Source organism: Cydia fagiglandana, chromosome 20, assembly GCF_963556715.1.
Source record: "Cydia fagiglandana chromosome 20, ilCydFagi1.1, whole genome shotgun sequence".
NCBI lineage: Eukaryota > Metazoa > Arthropoda > Insecta > Lepidoptera > Tortricidae > Cydia > Cydia fagiglandana.
Genome location: NC_085951.1, coordinates 7184534 through 7208603, shown reverse-complemented (window position 1 = coordinate 7208603; position 24070 = coordinate 7184534). Strand labels below are relative to the sequence as shown.

The window sequence follows — 24070 nt, the reverse complement described above, 5'->3', positions numbered from 1 at the left end:
AAAGCAATGAACCTAATTTCCAATTTGAAACCAATTGTCTTCTCAAAATGGTTTACGCCTTAAAAAATGTTCCTTCCTTTTAAAGCTATGAACAAATGGTGAGGTAACAATAATAAATTCTATGTAGCCATGAACCTCTGTTGATACCGGATATAGTTCATAAAGCAATGAACCTAATTTCCAATTTGAAACCAATTGTCTTCTCAAAATGGTTTACGCCTTAAAAAATGTTCCTTCCTTTTAAAGCTATGAACAAATGGTGAGGTAACAATAATAAATTCTATGTAGCCATGAACCTCAACTCAATCACTTACGTACTATTAGCGCAATGGTGATAAAATGTATCACTAGCGTAAATTGCTAACTATCCCACAAAACCGGAGTTTGATTTAGTCTAATGCCGTATTACGAGTATGTACTTTTTGCAAAACATTTTCCCCAATGTCGGTGTTAATACGCGTCACGATCACGTCTTATGTATTATTTTATGGTGAGCATCTGTCAAAAAATCACTAGCAAGGTACAAGAGCGGTGCAAGGTTGTGAGTAAATCGAAGTTCCTATTGACCTCTGATCTTATTTGTTACGCGCCTCTTAAAACTAGCCAAAAATATTCTAAATGAATCAAAATCTTTCTGAAAATTGGATGTCCGTGAGTGATGCCTAAACTTCCGCAAAAGTGAAGTGGTGGACTAAAGTCACTAAACTATCAATACTATCATTGCATAATTTAGATACTCACCCATACATACACCTTCTTCACGTTCCATATAGTACTGCCAGGAGTAATCGGTAGACTGAAAGTAGGGTGCCAGAGCTGGGATGTCTGTAAGGATCATCTCCGGCTGGCCAGCCTCCAAAAGCAGCACAGTGATGTTCCGTTTTTCGGTCAGCCTGGCAGCGAGCGCGCTCCCAGCTGATCCAGCACCTACGATTACGAAGTCGTACTCGGAGAACGGCGCTTGAAGACCTGTAAAATGCAATGAGGAATTGAGACTATGCAAGGATCCTTAAGTAGCTGAAAGCGTTATCTACGACTTGATAAAATTGTCACGAATCAAAATCGTACTCTCGTAATAAATCTATCCGTATAAATTTATGATTGATTGATTAATAGAGCTTGCCTTATGTCGTTAAGTCCGCTATTTGTCCTTTTCTATAGGTATTGGACAATACAGATTGTATTAATAAATCGCTAATTAAGCAGGATTAAGTATATATCAAATCTTTGGAGATTTAAATTCTTTTACAAAGTAACACGCGACAAATATTGGTCTCAATATAAGAAACAAAACATCCCATGCATTGAACGTGCACATAATTAGGTTTTTTGCGATTTTACACCCGGTTTGTTATGGGTGTAATAATAATGATCGAGTCACAAATACCAAAATGCTTCAAACTTGAATTTCCTAAATATCATATGCTTATGGCTCTTGCAGGGTTTACGCATAATTGAAATAAGAAAAAGACTTGCCCTCTTATAGTTGGTATTTTTAGCATGAGAAAAAAGGTAAACAATCTTGACGTGTCTTTTAATTGAAAAACACGTTTTAAAAATAACTCACAGCAAATTTGTAGCAATTATGAATCTAATAATTATGATCATATATATTCTTCTGCTTTCATAAGTAATAGTTACTGATTTTTAAAAAGCGTTTTTGAATTAAAATATATTTCAAGATCGCTTACCTTCTTTCTAATGCTAAAAAAGAACTATAGTTTGAGCTGAGATGAACCATGGATAAACCTAACTGTACCTAATATATCCAACAACGAAAGTCATTTGTGTGCTATGGATACAACGTCGGGAATGCTGCGAGGCAGGCCGTATGGCGGAGTGGCACTACTATGGAGGAAATCCGCGTTTCAACAAGTGTCAGTGATAAAGTGTAGTAACCCGAGAATCTGCGCTATTAAGGTTTCCACGAGTGGCAGGTCTTTTATAGTGGTAAGCGTGTACATGCCTACGGACAAGTCAGAAAATTTGCCTGATTTTACGGATTGTCTTGGTGCGGTAAGTGCAATCATCAGTAGTGAAAACATTGAGACGGTATATGTACTTGGTGACTTTAACGCGCACCCGGGAGAGCCTTTCTATTCAGAACTTATAACTTTTTGCGGTGACGTTGACTGGCGTTGCGCGGACGTGGAAAAGTTAGGATTACAGTCAGGGACATATACTTTTGTCAGTGAGGCTCATGGTTCTCGACGCTGGCTCGATCATTGTGTAGTGTCGGATGCCGCGCTTGCTACTATTACGAATGTGTATGTTAAGTTGGACGTGTTATGGTCGGACCACTACCCGCTCATCATTGAATGCGATTTTAATGTTTTAAACATCCAGTCTTTTGATATAATAGTTAAAGATAAGGTGATTTGGGGTAACAGGGATGTGAAACAGAGGGACTTGTTCACAAGTGAATGTCATAAGCGATTAAGTAGCATAGATCTTCCTGCTTGTTTCCATGAATGTGCTTTTGCAAATAAATTATGTACAAATTATGAGCATAAGGCTGCTATCGATAACTTGTATATGAATATCATAGAAGCCTTGAGACGTTCGGCTGTAATTAGTAGCTCTAATACGAAGTGTAATAAAAATAAAGTTGTTATAGGTTGGAATAAACATGTCCGCGAGGCTCACGGGGAGGCCAGACGTATGTTTAAGGCATGGGTGTGGTACAATAGACCTAGTTCGGGTCCAGTATACGAGTCCATGATCGAGAGCAGAAAGTTGTTTAAATCCCGATTGAAATGGTGCCGAAAAAACCAGGATCAAATTAAGCTTGATAGGATGGCATCATTTCACTCTAAAAAAGACTTTAAGCAATTTTGGAAGTGTACGAATAGAATGAATGCTAAACCTGGTCGTCCCGCGAGTGTCGATGGTATAAGTGACCCCAAACAGATTGCTGAACTTTTTAAAAATCAATTTTTGGTTCGCTCACCACTAGGACCATCACATGCAGGGTGCGAGGCTGAGACCATTACGATCGGGACTAAAATAACCGCCGAGGAGGTCACTAAAACGATAAAGAAAATGTCTGGAGGCAAATCCCCGGGTCACGATGGTCTCAGCATCGAACACCTGCAATGTGCGGGCCCACACCTACCTCGAGTGCTGGCAATGTTATATACATTATGTCTGGGGCATTCGTATTTACCGGCCGAACTAATGAAAACCGTTGTTGTTCCGATTGTTAAAAACAAGACTGGAGATACGTCGGACAAGACCAACTACAGGCCAATTTCACTTGCCACTGTTGTTGCAAAAATACTTGACAGTCTGCTTGATACACAACTAGATAAGTATATACAGCTGCACGACAATCAGTTCGGGTTTAGGCCCGGATTGTCGACTGAAAGTGCTATATTGTGTTTAAAGCAGACTGTTAGGTATTATACTGATAGAGACACACCTGTTTACGCATGCTTTCTCGACCTGTCGAGGGCTTTTGACCTGGTCTGTTATGATATACTATGGAGAAAGCTTGAGGAGATGGAGGTACCTCCAGATCTTATATCCATTTTCAAATTTTGGTACACAAGACAGGTCAATAGCGTTCGATGGGCGGGAGCGTTGTCGGAACCGTATAGTTTGGAGTGCGGGGTAAGGCAGGGAGGGCTAACCTCCCCGAAGCTCTTCAATCTATACGTAAATGGACTTATTGCCGAGCTCAGCAGCACACATGTCGGTTGCCATGTGCAGGGCGTTTGCATAAACAACATTAGCTACGCGGACGACATGGTGCTGTTGAGCGCGTCACCCTGTGGTCTCGCGAGGCTTATAACGGTCTGCGAGCAGTACGCTGCCGCACACGGTCTTAAATACAACTCTGTAAAGAGCGAAATGATGGTGTTTGGAGTCAGAGGTAAATGTCCATCAACAGTCCCAGTATTACAACTAAACAATAACCCGCTTAAGTTGGTAGACAATTTTAAATACCTGGGACATATGATTACCTCTGACCTCAAGGATGGTTCCGACGTCGAAAGGGAGCGCAGGGCACTGGCTGTAAGGGCGAACATGATTGCCCGCAGGTTTGCGTGTAGCTCACCGGCAGTAAAGATTACGTTGTTCCGAGCTTTTTGTACATCTTTTTACACCAGCAGTCTGTGGGTGAACTACACGCAAAAACAGTACAGTGCCCTGCGCGTACAGTATAATAATGCGTTTAGGGTGCTGATGGGGCTCCCTCGCTACTGCAGCGCGTCAACAATGTTTGCGGAGGCGCGCGTGGATAGTTTTGCTGCCATTATGCGCAAAAGAGCCACTTCATTGTTATGCAGAGTGAGGAACAGCACCAACAGCATCCTAGCCATGTATGCAGATAGGTTTGATGGGGCCTACCTGAACCACTGTGGTGCACTCCACATGTGCTTAAATTAAATTAATTAATTTATATTATTATGTAAATATATATGTAATAGATAGTCAATAAGTTGTGTGTGTATACCTACTAACATTAGTTGTAAGATTAAAATGTGTCACTAACGAAATTGATCCTTTGTTGGTCTTAAATAAATCTAATTTAATTTAATTTAATTTAATTTACAAATATCGTTGCAAAATCTAAATGCCTATTTTAATGGAAACATAAAATTTGCCATAAAGGCACGAGGCAAGTTGTTTTCATTCCATAAACTAAAATAACGAAAGTTTCCTATAATAGAAATGCGGGTCAGCAGGTACGAACAATATTTAAGAGCCAATAAAAATAGTAACTTGAATTCTCAAGCAACAAATTCGCTCTAAACATAACTGTTTATGAATATAAATCAGTGAATCTGCGAATCTTGGCCGCGGGCACTCTTTTGTGCTAAAACCTGCGCAGTTTTCCGGCCAGTAAAAGTAGTTTTAGAATTTAGAGAACGTCGCATTTCTGTTAAATTTTATTAAAAAGCTACCTAGGAATCAATTATGAAAAACTTACCTACATACTATAGGTACTTATTCTGGCCGGCCAAGTTTATTGCTAAGTTCTTTGACCGCTTCTCGAATGGCATTGACCTTGCAAACTAGAATATTATCATAAACTACATCTGTATATTATTATTCGTACTGTGATAGATATGTAAACGGATCGGAAGGCTCGTGGTTAAAGTAGAACGGTAGTTAATTATTATCTGGTTATCTAGTTCAAACACGCTGTTTGGTATTTCTTTAGCCACTCACTTGCTTGATATTTTTCAGTGACCTCTATTATTGTAATAAAATAAGGGTGACAGCTGGTAGCTACAGTTACCAAAAGCATGTGAGTGGTTAGGTTAATTAATAAAATTTAGATCCTTGTTTCCAAAATTAAATTGAGGCTTCATTTACTAATAACGAAAATGACATTGTTATACTTACATAGCCGGTCAAACACGGTCAGTAGAAAAAGGCACGAAATTAACCCTACGCGTCTAGATTTTTTTTTAATTTGCCGCTCTTTTCTACTGACGACAATTGCTTGACAGTGTAAAATAGAAAAAAAGTAAGACTCGTAACTCAGTAAGGAGTAATAAACTGGCCATTCAAATGAATATTGGGATTTTGATATTATCTATAAACACGTGAAAAGTAATTGTGAAGTGTAAGGCCATCCCACGTTTGACTATTGAATTTTACCTTGAATTTCTAAACCACTTTTTATTTTATCAACTAACAATGCCAAGTATTTAACCTTGTGTTAGAATATGCGTACTTAAATATAAATTACTCACCTTCTGGAAGTGGAAATTGGTCCCTTAGAAAATTGAAGAGGTCTCCGGTATTTTTAGGCGCATGATTTATTGCTACTTCTTTTCTGACATAGTCTATTATAGGACTTTGAGGATGTGGCCACAGTAACTTAGCATTTCTAACATCTTGATTTGGTACATCGAAGCCCTCCTGTAATTTGTCACTGAAAGTTCTCGATAATAAATCTTCGTAGTCACTTAGTTCGTTCTCTGTTTCAACAAATGATTCTTCTGTAAAAACTGAACTGAAAACTGACAAAAACACGATGAAGTTTTTTAATTTTATGATCATTTTTGAAATATTTTACACCTCTTAATAAAAAAAGTTTTATATTTAAAAAATCCAAATAACAAATCGAAAAAGAAGCTGGCCTCGACAACGGCCCGTGATGGTATGTCGGTCTGCGATGCGACACCCTGGCATCTGCCTTTGGGGGCTTACAATACGCGTTCATACGCGCCTTCGTAGCCATAGGCCCATATGGGCGTACATACTCGTATATTGCTAATTAGAGGTGGGGCCACTGTACATGGTCGCGCTTACTAATAAGCCGAAATTCTGCAAAAACAATTAAGAGATAAGAAGACGATCGCTTCCCCATACAAACGTTTGTTTTTAATTTTTGGAATATTAACATAACCTGTAGAAAAGTAAACGAATTATATTTGAAATAAACATAAACTAAAAAAAATACATTAAATAAAAATAACTACTTATATAAAATTAAACAGACAACTATATTTGTTGGCCTTAATTTGATTTACAGCTATGCATGTACCTTCAAAATATTCGCATGTCTTTTTTCGGTCCTATACCTCAAACGAAGGGACTGTTTTATTTGAAACTCAAACGAAGGGACTGTTTTATTTGAAACTCAAACGAAGGGACTGTTTTATTTGCATCTGCAACCAAATAATTTATTTCCATACTTCGCACTACAGCGGGCGTTTTGGGACTTTTGGGGCATGTCATTTGGTAAGGTTTACAAAAAACATTTGAACTTACAGGTGTATGTAGGTAGTATTTGTAACATACCCGTTGTCATGTATCAATCTTAAATATGGTTGTAAATACTCTTTGAAGTGGTACCACGTACGCCCATTTAAGTGGCCACTTAAAAAATCAATTAAATAGCTGACATGACGAAGAACCTTGACTGCCAAATATATGCATTCCTATGCTATATTTGGCATGCTAATGCCTAAATATTCGCATAATATCCATAAGTAAAGTAAGTGTTAAATCAAATATACTACATGCTATTCAATCTTATTGTTATTTAAAATTGAATGTATATAATCATATAAACAATAGATACCTAACCAACGTACAACCTTAGTTGCTAAGGTATTTGAAATTGCACATTACAAATACTAAGTACAAATACTTATTCAGACAACTCGAAAATTGATTTGTAAACCTTACCAAATGACATGCTCCCTAATTGCCCGCTATAGTGCGACGTATGTTTATTTCAGATTAAATGAAACACACTAATGTTATTGTACAAACTGTCACGTTTATTACCTACTTCTTAATTTCACTATTAAATTTCAGACTAGTACATTAATAAAACAACCACAACGTCCACAACACATAACAATATAAATTATAAATTAATTATCTCGTGGAACATAAAAACTAAAACTTAAGGGTATCAGACTGTCTTATTCACATAGGCACAACATATCTTAATTCAGAGGTATATGTTTGACAATAGCTTATGCAATAAATACAAAGACTTTATAGGTACTTTAGTACATCAAAGTAATCTAACGCTAAAAAACATTCATGATCTACCAGGATTTATTTGATCTGCGTCTTCTTTTATCATATCAGCCGCTTTTTCACCGATCATGATAGCGGGTGCATTTGTGTGGACGGACACTGTGCGGGGGATGACGCTGGAGTCAACGACTCGTAAGTTGCGCACGCCATACACCCGCAACCTTGGATCAACGACGGCCCAAGGGTCACTGGCGGGACCCATGCGGCACGTGGCGATCTGGTGGTGCAGCGTGGCTGTGAGCGTTCGCACCGCACACTCCCAATATGCGTCCGAGTCGAAAGGCAACGCGCGGCAGGCCGGGTATTGCGCCCGGTGCAGCTTGGCGCCAAGCCGCTGGAACGGCTCCGTAGCTGCTAGAGCCTGCACGTGACGCACCGCTGCCACGAACGTTGCTACGTCTTGCCCATACGCGTCTGACAGATAGTTCCCCCGCATTCGCGGAAAGCTCCATGGATTGTTGTCCTTCAACTCAAGAAAACCAAACGATTTAGGATGCAACAACATCAGAAACGCACTCCACGTTTCCGTATCATCGATCGTCCCGAATGCGGCATCAAAAACGTTCTCAGATATCATCATTCCTCGTCTCACCGCTTTGCTTCCATCTGGTCCCCCATCTGACACTAATGACCCGGCAATACTTATTAACTCTATGTCTGGGACATTCGCAGGGTCATTGGATACAGGAGTTTTGATATATCCGATTCCTTCTACTGCACCGGGACTTGCAGGCGGACCGTCTCCGTATTGAAGCCATTGAGCAACAGTTTGAATACTCTGCGGAAGTTGTATCAATCGAGACTCGCTCAAAGTAACTCCTGTAGTATTTAAAGTGTATATAACTCCTGGAAAACTGATGTGGTCGAAAAGCATGCGCCCGACCGGCAGGTCTTGAATGACAGGAATTCCGTGGTTACTCAAGTGATCTTTCGGCCCTACTCCAGACAACATGAGCAGTTGTGGCGATGCTATGGGACCGGCTGATAATATGACTTCTTTCCTCGCAACTACATTCCTCTTTAGACGATTTCTAACGTATTGTACTCCGTAGGCCGTCTTTGTTGTGCTATCAATTAAAACTTTAGTCACCCGGCTCTTTGGTAGTATATGGAGATTAGGCCTATTTTTAATTCCGTGGAGGAAAGCTTTAGCAGCGCTTACTCTCTTTCCATCTATAGTGGTAGTTTGAACATATCCAAACCCAAGTTGTTCAGGAGCATTGTAATCGACTGTGGGGTGACCCAATTGTCGCCCTGCTTCCAAAAACGCCTCAATTAATGGTGTTCTGAAACATAAACGTGATTATATAATTAAACATGTAAGTAATGCGCTATTAAAAGTGGCTAAAACTAGAAATTTATTTACAAATCTCAAGATGGCTTACCTAAATTTTGTAAATTCTACGTTCATTTCACCCTTTCTACCTCGGTACGGAGAATCTTCCAACCCTCTTAAGTTCGATCGCTCGGATTTCTTGTAATATTCTAATACTTCATTGTACGACCTGTTGCAAAATCAAGCGATAATGATTAATTTCTAATTAATTGAAAAATTGACGCAATAACAATGGCTAAATAAATAAAACACACGTAAAACCGGTTCAATGTTTTGGTTGCATCCACTTATGTAATCACTTGATCTTTAGTAGTATGTGATTATAATGGGTAATTATATTAATAATTAACTTTCAAGTCATTACCATCCATCGTTTCCATCAGCTGCTATGCGGTCCCACTCCTCGGGCCGGCCACGCGTGTAAATCATGTAGTTGATGACACTAGTTCCTCCTACTGCTTTTCCTCTCGGCCAAAAGCACTTTTCGTTTATCATTCCTGTTAAAAAATATCTTAATTAGCTCAACAATTAAACTGAGAATATATCCCTATAATATAATCTAGGTATATGAGCGGTAGCCAAATACCTAAGCATGTTGATTATTTTATAAAATATTTACATAGTCGAAATAAAAAGTATTTTAACTCGGGTGTAATAGGGCGATTTCTAGTTTTGGTTAACAATCTCTCTCGTTCGGTTTATTTCCGATCTTGGCTGCAACGTAGAGGCGATTAAATTAGCTCTATCAAATCTAATTTTTAATATAAAAAATAGTCTACCCATACAAACGCCAGGCTCCTTATCCATATAATACTGCCACGAGTAATCTGTCCTCTGGAAGTACGGGGCGATCGCAGGTACGTCCGTGGTGAACATCTCTGGTTTCCCCGCCTCCAGGAGCAGCACCGTGACCCCAGGGTCTTCTGTCAAACGGGCCGCCAGCGCGCACCCGGCCGAACCCGCCCCGACGATTATGTAGTCGTATTGGCTTAATGGTTGTTTTAGACCTAAAATAAGTTTTTGGCAATTTAATTTTTGGTCCAAGCTTTTATCGCTGACTGTACTTTTCTTACGACAGACAGTTTAATACTCATCGTGACAATTCTAAAAACCCTTAACACAATTAGGTTGCGTTGTTTCGTCACAGAGTTCCTATGACCACCTCCTGTCTCCATCATCAGATCAGCTCGATGTTACCGTAATATTGCATTGTCAATCGATTTATACATGCATGCAAAATTTCAGCTCAATCGGAAACCGGGAAGTGGATCAAATTTAACTTGCAACTACTACTAATTACGGGACAGGTGAAAGTAAATAAAAGCTTGTAATAATAAGTTTTTGGCAAAATTTTCATTTTTGGTACAAGCTTTTATCGCTGACTGTACTTTTCTTTCCACAGGTAACTAATGCTCATCGAGACAATTCTAAAAACCCCAAACACAATTAGGTTTCGTTGTTTTATCACATAGTTCCTATAGCCACCTCCGGTCTCCATCATCAGATCAGCTCGATGACACCATAATATTGCATTGTCACCCGACTTACGTATGTATGCAAAATTTCAGCTCAATCGGAAACCGGGAAGTGTATCAAATTTAACTTGCAAGATTTGATTACAGACAGACAGACAGACAGACAGACAGACAACGGTCAGGTGAAACTAAATAAAAGCTTGTAATAAAATAGAAGTGGTGTGCCTCTGCTAAGAAAAAAATACGGTACAAGCAATTTCGCCAGCGATAGTGTCGGTCAAAGTCGTTAGGACTGTTAGGAGCGTTCTTTTTCGTGAATTTACGCGTTAATTCTCAGAACATGACGAGTAATGGCATTCTAATGTAATGATGCAAGGCACCTAGGTTTTACTGGGCAATCAAGTTGCTGGTTTTTGAATGATTTGATGTAATACGTAATTGCATTGATTAATGGGTGGTTGTATAGGGATTAGTAACAGTTTTTATTATGAGAATATTTAGTTACGTAAATCGTCATTAGTTTATTGTCAAGAAATAATCGATATATCTATGGTATTCGTTCAACATCAATTAAAATCCAAGTTGTTTGATTTATGAAGTGACAATTCTTATAGTCCACCCCACCATAATTACTTACTAGTTACTCGTATGTTTTTCTATCTATATATGCTGTATTATGATATAATTGCTAAACAAACAAGTGTACACATCAAAGCTATGTAATACTAAAGTGCCTTTATAACCAGGACGCAATGTATACCATGCATTCCATTATGTGTATAGGTCACATTACCAGCATCATTATAATTAAATTGTTAAGACAAGTTATTTACACATAGTCTGCATCGTTAAAGGAAATCGAATACTCGTATCGGTCTAGTCCAGAGGAACAATAATAAATGATAACTTTTAACAGCAAAAGAACGCACTTCACAAAACAGTTGCCGGCATTTTGTCTTCATCATCAACAGTTCGACCACACCAATTGGTGCTCTCCGATACCAAATGCAGGATTTGGTATAAAAATACCCAAATCACAAAAGGAATAAAAAACTTAGTTACGAAATGTCCGTCACTTTGTTACTTTTATATGTAAAGTCACCTAAAGGGGCACGAGAGAGTGGAACAGCTACACTCTTTTAACGCGAATTAAAAATTGCTTACTCCAGACCAGACTCCTGAGCACACAGTCGCTGTGGCCGAAATCGGTCAGGAGTAGGTATCATCATCAGCCAGGACTGAAAATAGTGCGAAGAATTTTTCGAAAATCGATTAAATAACACAAAAATTTGTATCCATAAATGAGTTAATCGACTCAAAACATGGAAGATTGTTATTTCAAATTTCGAATTTCTCAGCGCTCAACAGTTATAAAGATACAGGTTTTAAAACTTTACGAGCAAATGTAATAACATATTGTCGGCGTGTCTCTTCTAACTTGACTGCGCTTTTAAAACGTGAATATGAAAACAAGTGACAACTTTTGTTCCTCATAACTCATAAAACTCTTGCACTTAATCTCTAAATATGGCCACTGCAATTTGACCACTTTTTGTCTGACGAGTTCAATGACTTTATACTTCTGTACCAGCGAAATGATATACATGGAAGTATTCTGTCCGCTCAATTATGACCCAACGCAAACTACCCCGCGATAGGCGGTACTTACAAACTGCTCGATTGGCAATCTCAGTACGCGACCGAGATGACAGTCAGTGACAAATGGCTAAATTGATTTATAAAAACAATAAAATTATATTCATGTGTCGTGAAGTGGTGCAGAAGTTATTTTAGTTCATACCAAGGACAATGGAATCACTTTTCACTTGTAGTAAACAGATAGCTTCAGTAAAATTTGGAAAAAACATGACGATTTGTTTTCAATACTACCGTGCTAAGCTAAAACGTAACAACTGCATACGACTTTCATAACAACATACGACTTTTTAAATTGCGAGGATAATAGGGATGGTGTTATGCCAAACGAAGTAGACTATTTTATTAACTTGTGTTTGGTTTAGGTATTTTCTGTATAATTATAAATAAATTCCTTCTTACAGATTTGTATTTTACTTTTTTATTTCATGAGATGGAGCTATAAAAAAACTACCTAGTTATTTCAAATTAATAATCAAATTTGGTATTGCCATTTTACATTACTTTCCATTCAGATTCCCACAAGATGCTATTCGCACCTATGGAAAAAAGCGTCCAATTAGAGAGACATGAAATTGAGTGGATGCCTGGCAAGATATCTAGAATGGTGTACTTTCGTTTGGGCCAAATACATTTCGCCAAATTTCACTTCCCAACAAACTTATCGCAATAGTTTCATTTCCCAAAGAAACCTTTAGCAAAGTTACACTTCGCATATAATTTATTTGGTCAAATTATCATTTGGCATGATTTTACTTTGTCAAATGTTATTAGGACAAAAACTTATTTAGCAAACGTTTTTTATTGTCTAATATTATATTCCAAAAAGACATGCTGCGCCGACCCCAAGTGAATGGAACAAGGGCAAGAGAATGATGATTATATTACAATGAAGTATTTGAACAAATTAAATTATAATTATTTATTATTTTTCAGTTGATGATTATATTCCAAAAAGATGTTTGGTCAAAATTGTCACTTCGCAAATTTGACAAATAAGCATATCTATTTAAAGTAATTTTTGTTATGTTAATATAGGTACGTTAAATTCTACGTAATTTGGGTGGGTTGGGTTAGGTTTGAACTGCGATCCTCACAAAACGGAACCACTATCAGAAAAGTGGGTTAGGTTAGGTTAGAACTGTGACCGTCACAGAATCGAAATGCTATTAGAAAAGTGGGTTAGGTTAGAACTGCCGTCCATACAGAAACGAAATACTGTGTACTAGAAAAAGGTCATCGAAGTGGATTAATTAATTTAATAGAATAACGAGATGTAAAAAAAATTGCATGTCATTTTAGACTAAAATGTGGTTTAAAAATTGGTAGTTATTTACAATTTTTGGGTTACAATTATTACTTTGGTGTTATTTGCTTTAATAGAATAGCAAGATGTAACAAATTTGGTTATCATTTTATATTAAAATGGAGTTTTAATTTTAGTGATAATTTACTACATATTTTTGAGGAATGTTTTTTTGACGTTACATTTTACTATGTACATATATGTAATGATCAGCTAAATACCAGACAAATAAATTCCGCAGCCTCCTCTCTATTGGTACCTATGTAAATTGTATGCCATGCAATATTTTGGGACATGTAAGTTATACTTAATGATACATTTGACTAAATAATATTTGGTAAAATGAAACTTGTCCAAGTAATTATTTGCTAAACAATAACTTGCCAAAAAAGACTATTGCTAACTGAAAATATGCGATAAGTTGTTTTGCCGAACATTTTTTTGGGAAATGATAATTTGGGAAACATAGTTTGGGATGTGATACTTTGGGAAACGTTTTTGGGCCATTCGTTAGTAAACCATCTAGAATATGTTCTATTCATGAGACATAACCCGTGAGATAATCATACCCGGTCTCCTATATGTAGATACATTTTTCCTATCATGCTTTCACTGAATTAATTTAACAAATGCACACAGAAAAGAGCGGCAAATTTAGAAAAAGTAAGCGCGCGAACGGCTGTGGTCCCATACAAAATTTTCATTTTGCACCTTTTTTATACTGACAAACTTGCTTGACCGGCTATATACATATAAAATATTCTGAACTGAAAGTGGGGATTTATTGTGACTCCGCCTGTTCAAATACTTTTGACCCGATTCTTGTACCCGTGTAAATTTTGCAGACTGTATAGCCAGTCCGATTTCTAAGATCAAGTTCGCCATACATTTACTGTGGCGTACTTGATCTTAGAAAAACGGACAGACTATACCTGAACGTGACTTCGCACTGCCATACAGATAGATAATAAAATATACAAAATACTTATTATAGCGGAATACATTTATACAACAATGATATATATTTACTTATGTTGAGTTAGTCTGTCATGTCATAACAACATTTTAACTAGTTATCTTTTAATCTGCATTAAATTATTATACGTGAATTATTTGACTGGTTCTTCACTGTATGGCATAAACCTATCCCTGTCCAAGTCATATTCTAATCAAATATGAACCGCGAACTCTAAGCGGCCAGTACGTACAGCAAGAAGGTTATTAGCGGATTAATGTCGCTGATTGGTAGTTATTGACATTATATGCATTTCATCTACACTTAGCTATGTACCATTAGAGTAATAAAGATGACTCTTATTTTGTTTACCAGCTTTGATTACAGGCTCTGTAAACGCGTCGTCCTATTTGAATGTAGGCGTAATTGTGTATGTGTGCTAATTTGGCCCGTGAATTTGAACGGTAATGTTCCTAAAGGCGGTTTCCATACTAAATATATGCGTTCACTGTTCTGTACACTACTATACTAAATATATGAAACCAATCTTTTCCGGACGTTGACCCGCGAATAAAGCCCTGGATGTATGTACAAGTAGAAGTGGTTGCCTTGGTTACTTTTTATCTCGTGAGATCCGAACCTTTCTCGTGAATGCCTCCTTGATTAGGTACCCAGTATGCTTACGTAGCCTGTCATACACAATATACATTACATACCTGCAGGTAGTTAAACTTCGCTATAATATTTCAAAGCCACAAGCCAACAAGCTGTGCCATAAACTTGGAACTATGAGTGATATGATGGAATTTTGCTAGGCGGTCTACATCCTTTACATTATTTACAACAAACCTTAAAAGAATAAGGCCTTTATTAATATTTCGTATTTACAGAATATTCTATTTGAGTATTTATTAAGAATTATAATCCGAAAAGAATTCGAAAAGGGGGGTTGTTTTTGAAGACAGCTGAACAGTTTTATAAAATTAGGTATTTTCTTATTTGAAAGAGTTCACAGTTGTTAAGTCATTCTAATTTTTGGTATACATAATTTTTTGGCAATAGATTAATGGCCATGAACAATGCCCCGGTTCCATTATGGTGATAATCGGACCGGTATTACGATCTGATAATGGGATCCAGAAGAAATCAAGGAAACTTTCAAACAACCTAAAACACTTAAAAACTAAGCATAAAACACACAATCACTAAGTATTAGTAGACTATAGAGTGATTTGAGAACTTTAGATAGCGACGTTAAATGAGTGGAACACCATGAAATGATGGCACTTTCACTTTGCTTTGTGGATTCGTTTCTTTCTTTGCTAAAGAATAAACAGATCTATAACTACTTATAGTTCTACTTCTAACTACTATTAGATCTATGTTGACTTACCATTCGGTAATGGGTACTGGTCCCTCAGAAAATCAAAGAGATCCATGGGGTCCTTCGGGTCATAGTTGGGGTTGACTGACTGCATCAACATGTCGATAATAGGGTTCTGCCTGTACGACTGCTTCCGCCTGGATCTGGCTTCTCTAAAAAATGTTGGGTATTGATATCCATCGACGGAGAGTTCAGCTGTTAGTAAGCATGACAGAATTGTCCACACTATGAATTTGATCCCATGTGCCATTTCTTCAGTCCGATTTATGAACCTGCCTGTGACGAAGATAGTTTTAATGTTACTTGTTTATACATTGGCAGTAACAAAGTTGCATATTTTGTAGTTTATTGATTTCCAGTTTTTTATTTCATATTTTGGTTTTGCGTATTTTTGACCTACGCTTTAATTAGTTTTTTTTTACTGAAAACGGAAACCGTCTCTTTACACTTATGTTTTTATCAAGAACGTTATTTGTACATAAAAATATTCACTTGATCGGAAAATTACACACACACACACACACTATAAAATAAATATAGATCTTAGAACTAGAAATAATATAGGACCTCCTCGTTTTTGGGAGTCGGTCGGCGCTAGTTTTATTTATAGTGCTATTGCTGACTTATATGTAGGGAGTGCTCCCGGTACTGGTTTTCTATACAAATACAGTACCGGAACCGGGAATTCCCGGTTCTCGCCATACAAACTCAGTACCGGGAGCATTCCCTACTTATATGTATCTTGACATCATGCAGTAAACTTTTTTGACAACCTCATACATATTCCATCTCCGTTCCATCGGATTGTTTATGGTTATGTACAGTCGCCATCAGATATAGCGGAGCGGCCAAGGCGCTCACAAATATCTGAACACGCCTCTATTGTCAAGGCGTTAGAGCGCGTGTTCAGATATTGTTGCGCTGTATCACTTGCTTTTGTAGATGTCGGTATAGGAATCCTTGTGAAGAAATAAGCCATAATTATAAATTGGACAGATGTATCTGTTGCTTATGTATTGAAAAGTTTTCCCTTGGCTTTAAGACTTTTAGATATTAATAGTATAGCTCTGTATGGACTATGGATGGACCAAGGGCACTATTAGACTGAATAATTTAATAGTTAAATTAAGTATGTAAAATTACCAATATTAACAGCACCCAATCACATAATTTTATTAATATACATTAATCGCGTGACTGAAATATAATTTGGTAATTATTAATTTTTAAATTATTCATGTTCAAAGGTTAGGTACTTAATATTATGAATTCATAAGTTTTAAAACTTTTCAGTAAGGCTCAAGGAAACCACTTATTATTAGTATCAGCGAAGGTTAAAAAATACACTATAATATAAATTAGGCGTTTCCGTAAGAACTATTAATTGTTTTTTTTTTTATATGTATACTATTAACATTCCACTGCGAATGAAACATCGTTATTGAAATTATATTGTAGAATAAGTAACTAAAGGTAACTTTTTTGCTTAGTCTGACTAAATACCGCTTTGCGTTAGTTTTACGCGTATCGACCGGACATTCTTTATATAGATTTAGATATCAGTAGAGTCGCAAAAGGATATTGTGGTGTAATATTTGATTGCAGCAGGGACTTTTTTTATTTTTTTTTAAACATCTTTGACTTCATGTTGATTGTTGGGTTATAGGTTTCCCGCGACTATAACTTAAAAACCTATTTGGTTAGTACAATCGGATTTAGATGTATAAAAACACTGTATTGGTTTTAAACTTACTTACCTTGTAAAAAATACTGGATATTCCATGTAGCATGCACTGTAAAAACACACTTTTATATCTTGTTAAGGACGATCGCGATAATTTTGAACTTAATGCACCGGCGCCTTTATGGTATCAAATCTGAAAGGCGACTGCCCCCGCGATATGTTTAACACTGGTCAAGCGCTAGAAGCATTAATTAGACCGGCCTATTTAGGCCAATGTCATTAAAATTACTGTTTCGGAAAAGTTGCAGGTACAAGTGCAATTGGCCTTAGATGTTATTACTCGTAAAATGTATTTTGTTGAGCTTATATTCGCACGTGTTCGGCCGGTATGTCTGACCGGCAGCTCGAAACTAAGATAATATTCGAACAGTTTTCATCGACCTGTACCGCCTCTCTCTCCAAACAAGAACGGTGCCGAAATCCTGGAAGCTTGCAAACGTGCAGCCAGTACCCAAGAAGGGTAGTCGTGCTGATCCCTGCAATTACCGACCAATCGCCATTACCTCCATGCTCTGTAAAGTCATGGAAAGGGTACTTAACGGCAAGCTGCTGGCATACCTCGAAGCAAATGATCTGCTCAGTGACCGTCAGTATGGCTTTCGCCGAGGTCGGTCTACTGGGGATCTTTTAGCGTATGTCACGCACTGCTGCGGCGAGGCCATCGAGAGGAACGGTGAAGCGCTTGCTGTTTCACTGGACATCTCGAAGGCCTTTGACAGGGTTTGGCACGCAAGTCTCCTTAGCAAGCTTCCTGCATACGGCATCCCTGCTGACTTTTGTAGCTGGCTATCTGATTTCTTGAGTGAACGGTCGATCAGAGTAGTTATTGATGGCTGCTCTTCGGACCTCATGGCCATTGACGCTGGTGTTCCTCAGGGGTCTGTTCTCTCCGCAACCCTTTTCCTGCTCCACATTAACGACATGCTGCAACCCAGCATTGTAGGTTATGCAGATGACAGTACGGTTGTTGAAAGATATTTGGCTAGTGCAGGGGACAGCAGGGAGGATATACGTTCACAGAGAGAGGCCATGGTTGAGCGAATGAACTTGACCCTTAGTCTCGTTTCCCAGTGGGGTGATGACAATCTGGTCACGTTCAATGCCTCCAAAACGCAGACGTGTCTATTTTCCGCAAAACGGAGTCCATTCGACCTGACTCCTTCTTTCCGGGGTGCATCTGTACCTATTGCCGACAGTCTGGAACTCCTCGGCATGGAGCTGAGTTCAGTCCTCAGCTTCGGCAGCTTCATTGAGTCTAAAGCTCAAACTGCGGCCAGAAAGCTGGGCGTCCTAAATAAGGTGAAGCGATACTTCACACCTGGACAGCTTCTAACACTTTACAAAGCTCAAGTCCGGTCGTGTATGGAGTATTGCAGCCACCTGTGGGATGGCTCAGCTAAATACCAACTCGCCGCTTTGGACTCAGTGGAGCGCAGAGCCAGGAGGATGATTGGCGACAAGAAGCTAACGGCTAAGCTTCAGTCTTTGGCCCATCGGCGGAAAGTCGCCAGCCTGTCGGTATTCTACAGGCTGCACTTCGGGGAGTGTGCCCAAGAGCTACACGAGCTTATACCACCGTCCCCATTCTACCATCGGACTTTTAGACGCACGGCCGGTTTCCATCCTTACATGGTAGATATTCCACCAATTCGCACGAAGCGCTTTGCTTCTACTTTCCTTATGCGAACTGCCAAGGAATGGAATTCCCTGCCGGCGTCTATATTTCCGTGTTCTTATAACCCGGCAACCTTCAAATCAAGAGTGAACAGGCACCTTCTGGGCGAGCTCGCTCCATCGTAGGCCACGTCTACGCCTCGGCTAGTCTGTGGCCATGAGTAAGCCCATTCATAATAAAAAAAAAAAAAACATTCTGTATTAAGTTTTCCTTCATAAATTATAATTTATGGTGTGACGGTTTAAAAGTTACACAATTTTTTGGCCTTTCGGAGCGATTAAAAATGGTTATTGAAGACCTCTACTCGTTAAAAAAATATACGATGATATCCCACACCATATGGTTGAAGCAAAAAATTCATACCCTTCTTTACGTGTACGGGAGGCACCCGAAAAAATATTTTTTATACAGGCCAATGATTTATTAAAAAAATATCAATGAAATGTTGTGTTTTTAAATAAAAAGCATACCTATTTAGAATTTGAGATATTAAAATAAATTTTACGTTTTAAAAATAAAACCATCCAGATGTCGTCCGTAGCGTTGCGGTACTCTTCCAGTTTTGTTTGTAAATTTTGAAAAGCTTTCTTTATAAATTGCGGATATATTGATTGAATTTCTCGACAAATACCTATTCTCCTTTAATTCTGAAAGTGAAATGAGAGTGTAAAGGCTTTTGGTGTTTTAATCGTGGTTTCTCTGGCCCCCAGTAACGACAGTTTTGACGATTAACAAAATTCTATTTAGGTGGAGATAGGCTTCATCTGAGAAGACGACGTTATTGAAGTTAATGAAGTTGAGAACGTGTCTAACATATAAATTGCAAAATTAGGCCTTGAATCATATTCAGATTCTCTCAAATCTTGCACAAGTTGAATTTTATAAGAATGTAGCCTAAGATCAAGCCGTAAATTGTTCTAGGCAAACGTTTACGCGTTGTACTAGTATTTAATAAGGTTTAATATTTTCTGTGATACGAGCAGACCCTGCACGTCCTTGACGTCGAGATTTTAGTGTCGATCCAGTAGCCTCAAATCTGATTATCCATTATTTTATTAAATTTGTGCTTGGACACTCACGGACATTGCATAATCCGAACTTAAGTCGAAAACTCTGTTTTCCCGCGGAGGGCACCATTTTAAATATTTTTTTCTCAAACATGCAATGAAATATTGATGTTATGTTCCTTATAATAGGCTGCGAAGTATGACGTTTCAGGTGCGGCTAGGACAAAAGGTCGTTAATGGAATTTCATACACATCTTGCAGGCCTAGGCCGGCAAAGTCCTCTTTTTTAATTTTCATTTCACAGATATTTGTGACACAGCATCGTGGCATTCATCCATTAAAAAAAACTAGAGGCAGCATTTGCTTTATGGTTCGTAATGACACTCTGCCACTACGCCTATAAAATAAAAAAACAATGTTTGCTATAATTTGCAGTTTTATTTGTATAAAATCAACATGAACTTAATAAATAATACATTCTATAATTTTAGAATTTAAAATTATAAATTTAACTACACAAATAACTAACTATTTTGGCTCAGCGATCCAAAGAGAATCTTGGCCTCCGAAACGAGAGCGTGCCACCTGTCCCGATCCTTCGCAACTTCCTGCCAGTTACTGACGCGAAGCTGAAGCAGATCCGCCGCCACACTGTCTTCCCAGCGATACCTGGGCCGACCCACTGGACGGCTACCAGTCGGTCGTCCCAAGAACGCCTTCTTGACAGCCCGATCCTCTCCCATTCTGAGTAGGTGACCGAACCAGCGAAGTCTGTGCGCTTTCGTTTCGCCGATGATATTGGGTTCGGCCACTAACTCCTCGATCTCGGCATTTTTCCGGATCCTCCAGGTGCCGTCATCTCTCTGAATAGGTCCCAGGATCTTGCGAAAAACTTTTCTCTCTGCTACCAGGAGCTGACCTTCTTCTTTTAGTGTAGTTCTTCTTGTAGTTCTACACTAAAAGAAGAACTACACAAATAAAAACATTTAAAATATTTCATCTAACGTCTACTCAAACACGCGTAGTTATATTTTTTAAATTGTTATGGAGGTAAAGTTGAAAAATATTCATTCTGTTTTATTGGATTTATGGTGCGTTGTTGATTTTTTGACTTTAATATGAGTTCCGACGAAATAATGAAATTAATATTAATTGTACTACGATTACAATGTTGGAATTGGCAGCGTAAGCAGAATTGATTTTAAATAACTTGCTGCCTCTGCCGCCAAGTCAAAGACGAAGTATGTATATGGTTGCTTATGGCAATTTTATTATTTGAGAAACTAAGAAAAATGGCTTACAGTTTATTAGAAACAGTTTTGTGGCATATTTTAAATGAATGTAACTACAAATTCGTCAACACTGTGGAAATTATACTTATTTACTCCATGCAACAACGATGTATGTGAAACATGATATCAAGATGAAAGACTATGTAAACTTATGTGACAAAAACGACAGTCAGACGGATACAAGGCGAAAAAATCAAAGATACATGAAAATATACGGGTAGTAAAAATACACGACTCGTGTAAAACATACGCGTGATAATGATATAGGTACGTGTTGGTTATATTTTGGGTGTAGTTTACTTTTAGTTTTTTCTATAAATAAAACTTGGGTTTCGTGGATTTTTTATTTTATTTATTTCATTGCATGTTTGAGAAAAGCACTATACATACCTCGGCGGGAAATGGGGTTGCCCGCGCTCAGACCTATCCGTCTTCGGCCGGCAACCCCTTTCGTCCCGGCCTCTGTAGTAATGTACTATTTTAATATGCAAACGACACCATTCTCGTTTGCCTATATTATATATTTAACGAAAGAAAGAGTTTGAGACGAAAAAATAATTCATCACTGGCCTACCCTGTACTTACATTAAGTACAGAAGTGCTTTTTTAAGTTACAAGATTTGAAGCACCATATATACAAAGAGATATAGGTATGTATATATGCAGTTAAGCTAAATAAAAGTGTGTAAAAACAGAAGCCTTGACAAAAATGTTGCTCCAAATTTAAGAATGATGTTTGGGAAGGTCATTGTCGAGACGGAGATCTATCCTACACGGTAAACTCAGTTCAAGCGTGGTTTCAGGCGAAAAATTTTTGGCACCTAAATTCTCCTAATTTAAATATACAGGATTACCTATTTTGTATGGCCGTAGCTACATGCTTTTGAAACTTAATAACTACTATAAAATCAAGAATTTGGATCTAAAAAACGTTATCGTGTAAATTTGGGACGAAATGGGATGGGAGGGGAGGTAGTGCGTGCTGTGTGTGACGGATTCGAAACGTTTCATGCTGGTGATGAAGGTTAATGTGGAGTCATCCCGAATCATTGAATATTGTACCTATATGAGAATATCTCTCATGAAATGTAGTTTTTATAGCATTGTAGTTTTTGTAATTGGTTTTTAGTTAGATTTTGAAACTGTATGCGAACTAATTGGAAGCGATATACCTAGGTACCACAGACAAATATTTATTGTTAAAGAGTTATAACGTTCGTGCAACGAAAAAAAAACAACAACTAAGACATGGATGTGATCATTATAATATGTGAGCAATTTCTGCCATTAATTATGTGTAATTTTATATTATCACTAAGTTTTTCCTTGCACTAACCTCTATTTTATTCTGACGTACGCAAGGTAAGCATATATGATATGTTGAGACTGACCATAGAGGGCTAAGATGTCTTTGTATGAAACTGCCCTTAATAAAAATATGCATTTCCTATTACAGGTTTAATTATATATTTCAGTAACCATTTTATTTTAGACCGTTGTTATCTTTTCATTTCTTTATTACTAAATACATAAAATATACAATATGAAAAATATCGAGAAGGCATAATGCGAATATATTACACATTGTACAACACATTGTTTTGTGTGAAAATAAATTCCTCATTTCTCTCTTATTTGTCGTCACACTCTTGTAAGAGTGGTCGTAGTCGTCATATCGGGGTCGGTGGCAAGCTTCACAACCCGTCGCCATTCTTCCCGTACTGGTAGCCCTTCTTAAATTTCTCATTTAACCGACCAGTTAAAATATAACTGGAAGAGATCCCTTTGTACCTCAATTCTTGAAACTTTATGTGAAGTTGTTGTGTACAATAAAATTATTTCTACTATACATTTCCAACGAAATGATTCTTGCATAAAACCTTGACAATCTGTAAAAAGGACACAATTTAGGTATAGTTATTTTTTTCTTTAATGGTAAGTAGGTCAAAGATACACTCCTTTCTAATAAGGCGAAAAATGTAAACATATCTTTGCCGTCCACTGTACGCCGTTAGGTTATGGAAGAAAAATTTAGCAGTGTCCTGCGCTAACAAATGGTCAGCGCTACCTGTGACTATATTAGGATCTAAGGATCATAAAGCGGCGTAGAGTCCGACCAAAGATAAGTCTGCATGGCATTTCCAAATTATCTAATGACAAATTATTGTGATAATGTCATCATAATGTCAAAATTCTATAAAAAACTCACTTTGGTCTGTTCAAATCGGTGCTATGTTGGCTTAATCGTATCTCTATAGTCTCTCGTATCTCTATCTATAGTGTATTTTAAAGGCACGAAACTGTTACATAGGACAAGTATTTTCAGACATATCTAATACTATCGATTGCGCCTGCACATTTTTTATAGCAAATTTGTTTTATAAGCGCACAATGTATTGATGTAGTTAATAATCTTTCACATTGTGCATTGTATTTTCGTGGAAACGTACGAACGTGTCATTTCAGTCAGTCTCAGCTACTTTTAGCATGACGAATAGGTACGAGAAAATACGATGGGAAAGGATTATTCACTACATCTGTATCTGTAATGATTGTCGTAAAACGAGGTAATGTTTAAAACAAGCAAGCGCCTAAATAAAACCTCACCGCTAACACAAGAAAGATAATATGGCATCTGATGCACAGGAGTTATAGGCTTATTCACTACATCTGTAATCTCGGTCTGTAATGCACCGCGATTGTCGTAAAAGGAGGCAGTGTTTAA

At 37.7% G+C, this 24070-nt stretch overlaps 3 protein-coding genes across 6 annotated transcripts in view; 2 read left to right on the top strand and 1 right to left on the bottom strand.

Annotated features, from left to right (window-relative positions):
• Positions 1-24070, top strand: part of LOC134674577 (flotillin-2) — a 352073-nt gene that overhangs the window by 22187 nt on the left and 305816 nt on the right. The gene's annotated exons all lie outside the window — the stretch shown is intronic.
• Positions 1-24070, top strand: part of LOC134674549 (uncharacterized) — a 420725-nt gene that overhangs the window by 173002 nt on the left and 223653 nt on the right. The gene's annotated exons all lie outside the window — the stretch shown is intronic.
• On the bottom strand, positions 7362-17503 carry LOC134674929 (glucose dehydrogenase [FAD, quinone]-like). Its single transcript, XM_063533088.1, has 6 exons — positions 17385-17503; positions 15637-15903; positions 9631-9858; positions 9216-9348; positions 8901-9020; positions 7362-8801 (listed from the first exon to the last, which is right to left on the bottom strand). The coding sequence occupies exons 2-6, from the start codon at positions 15875-15877 to the stop codon at positions 7517-7519; spliced, it is 2007 nt and encodes a 668-aa protein (XP_063389158.1). The 5' UTR covers positions 15878-15903; positions 17385-17503; the 3' UTR covers positions 7362-7516.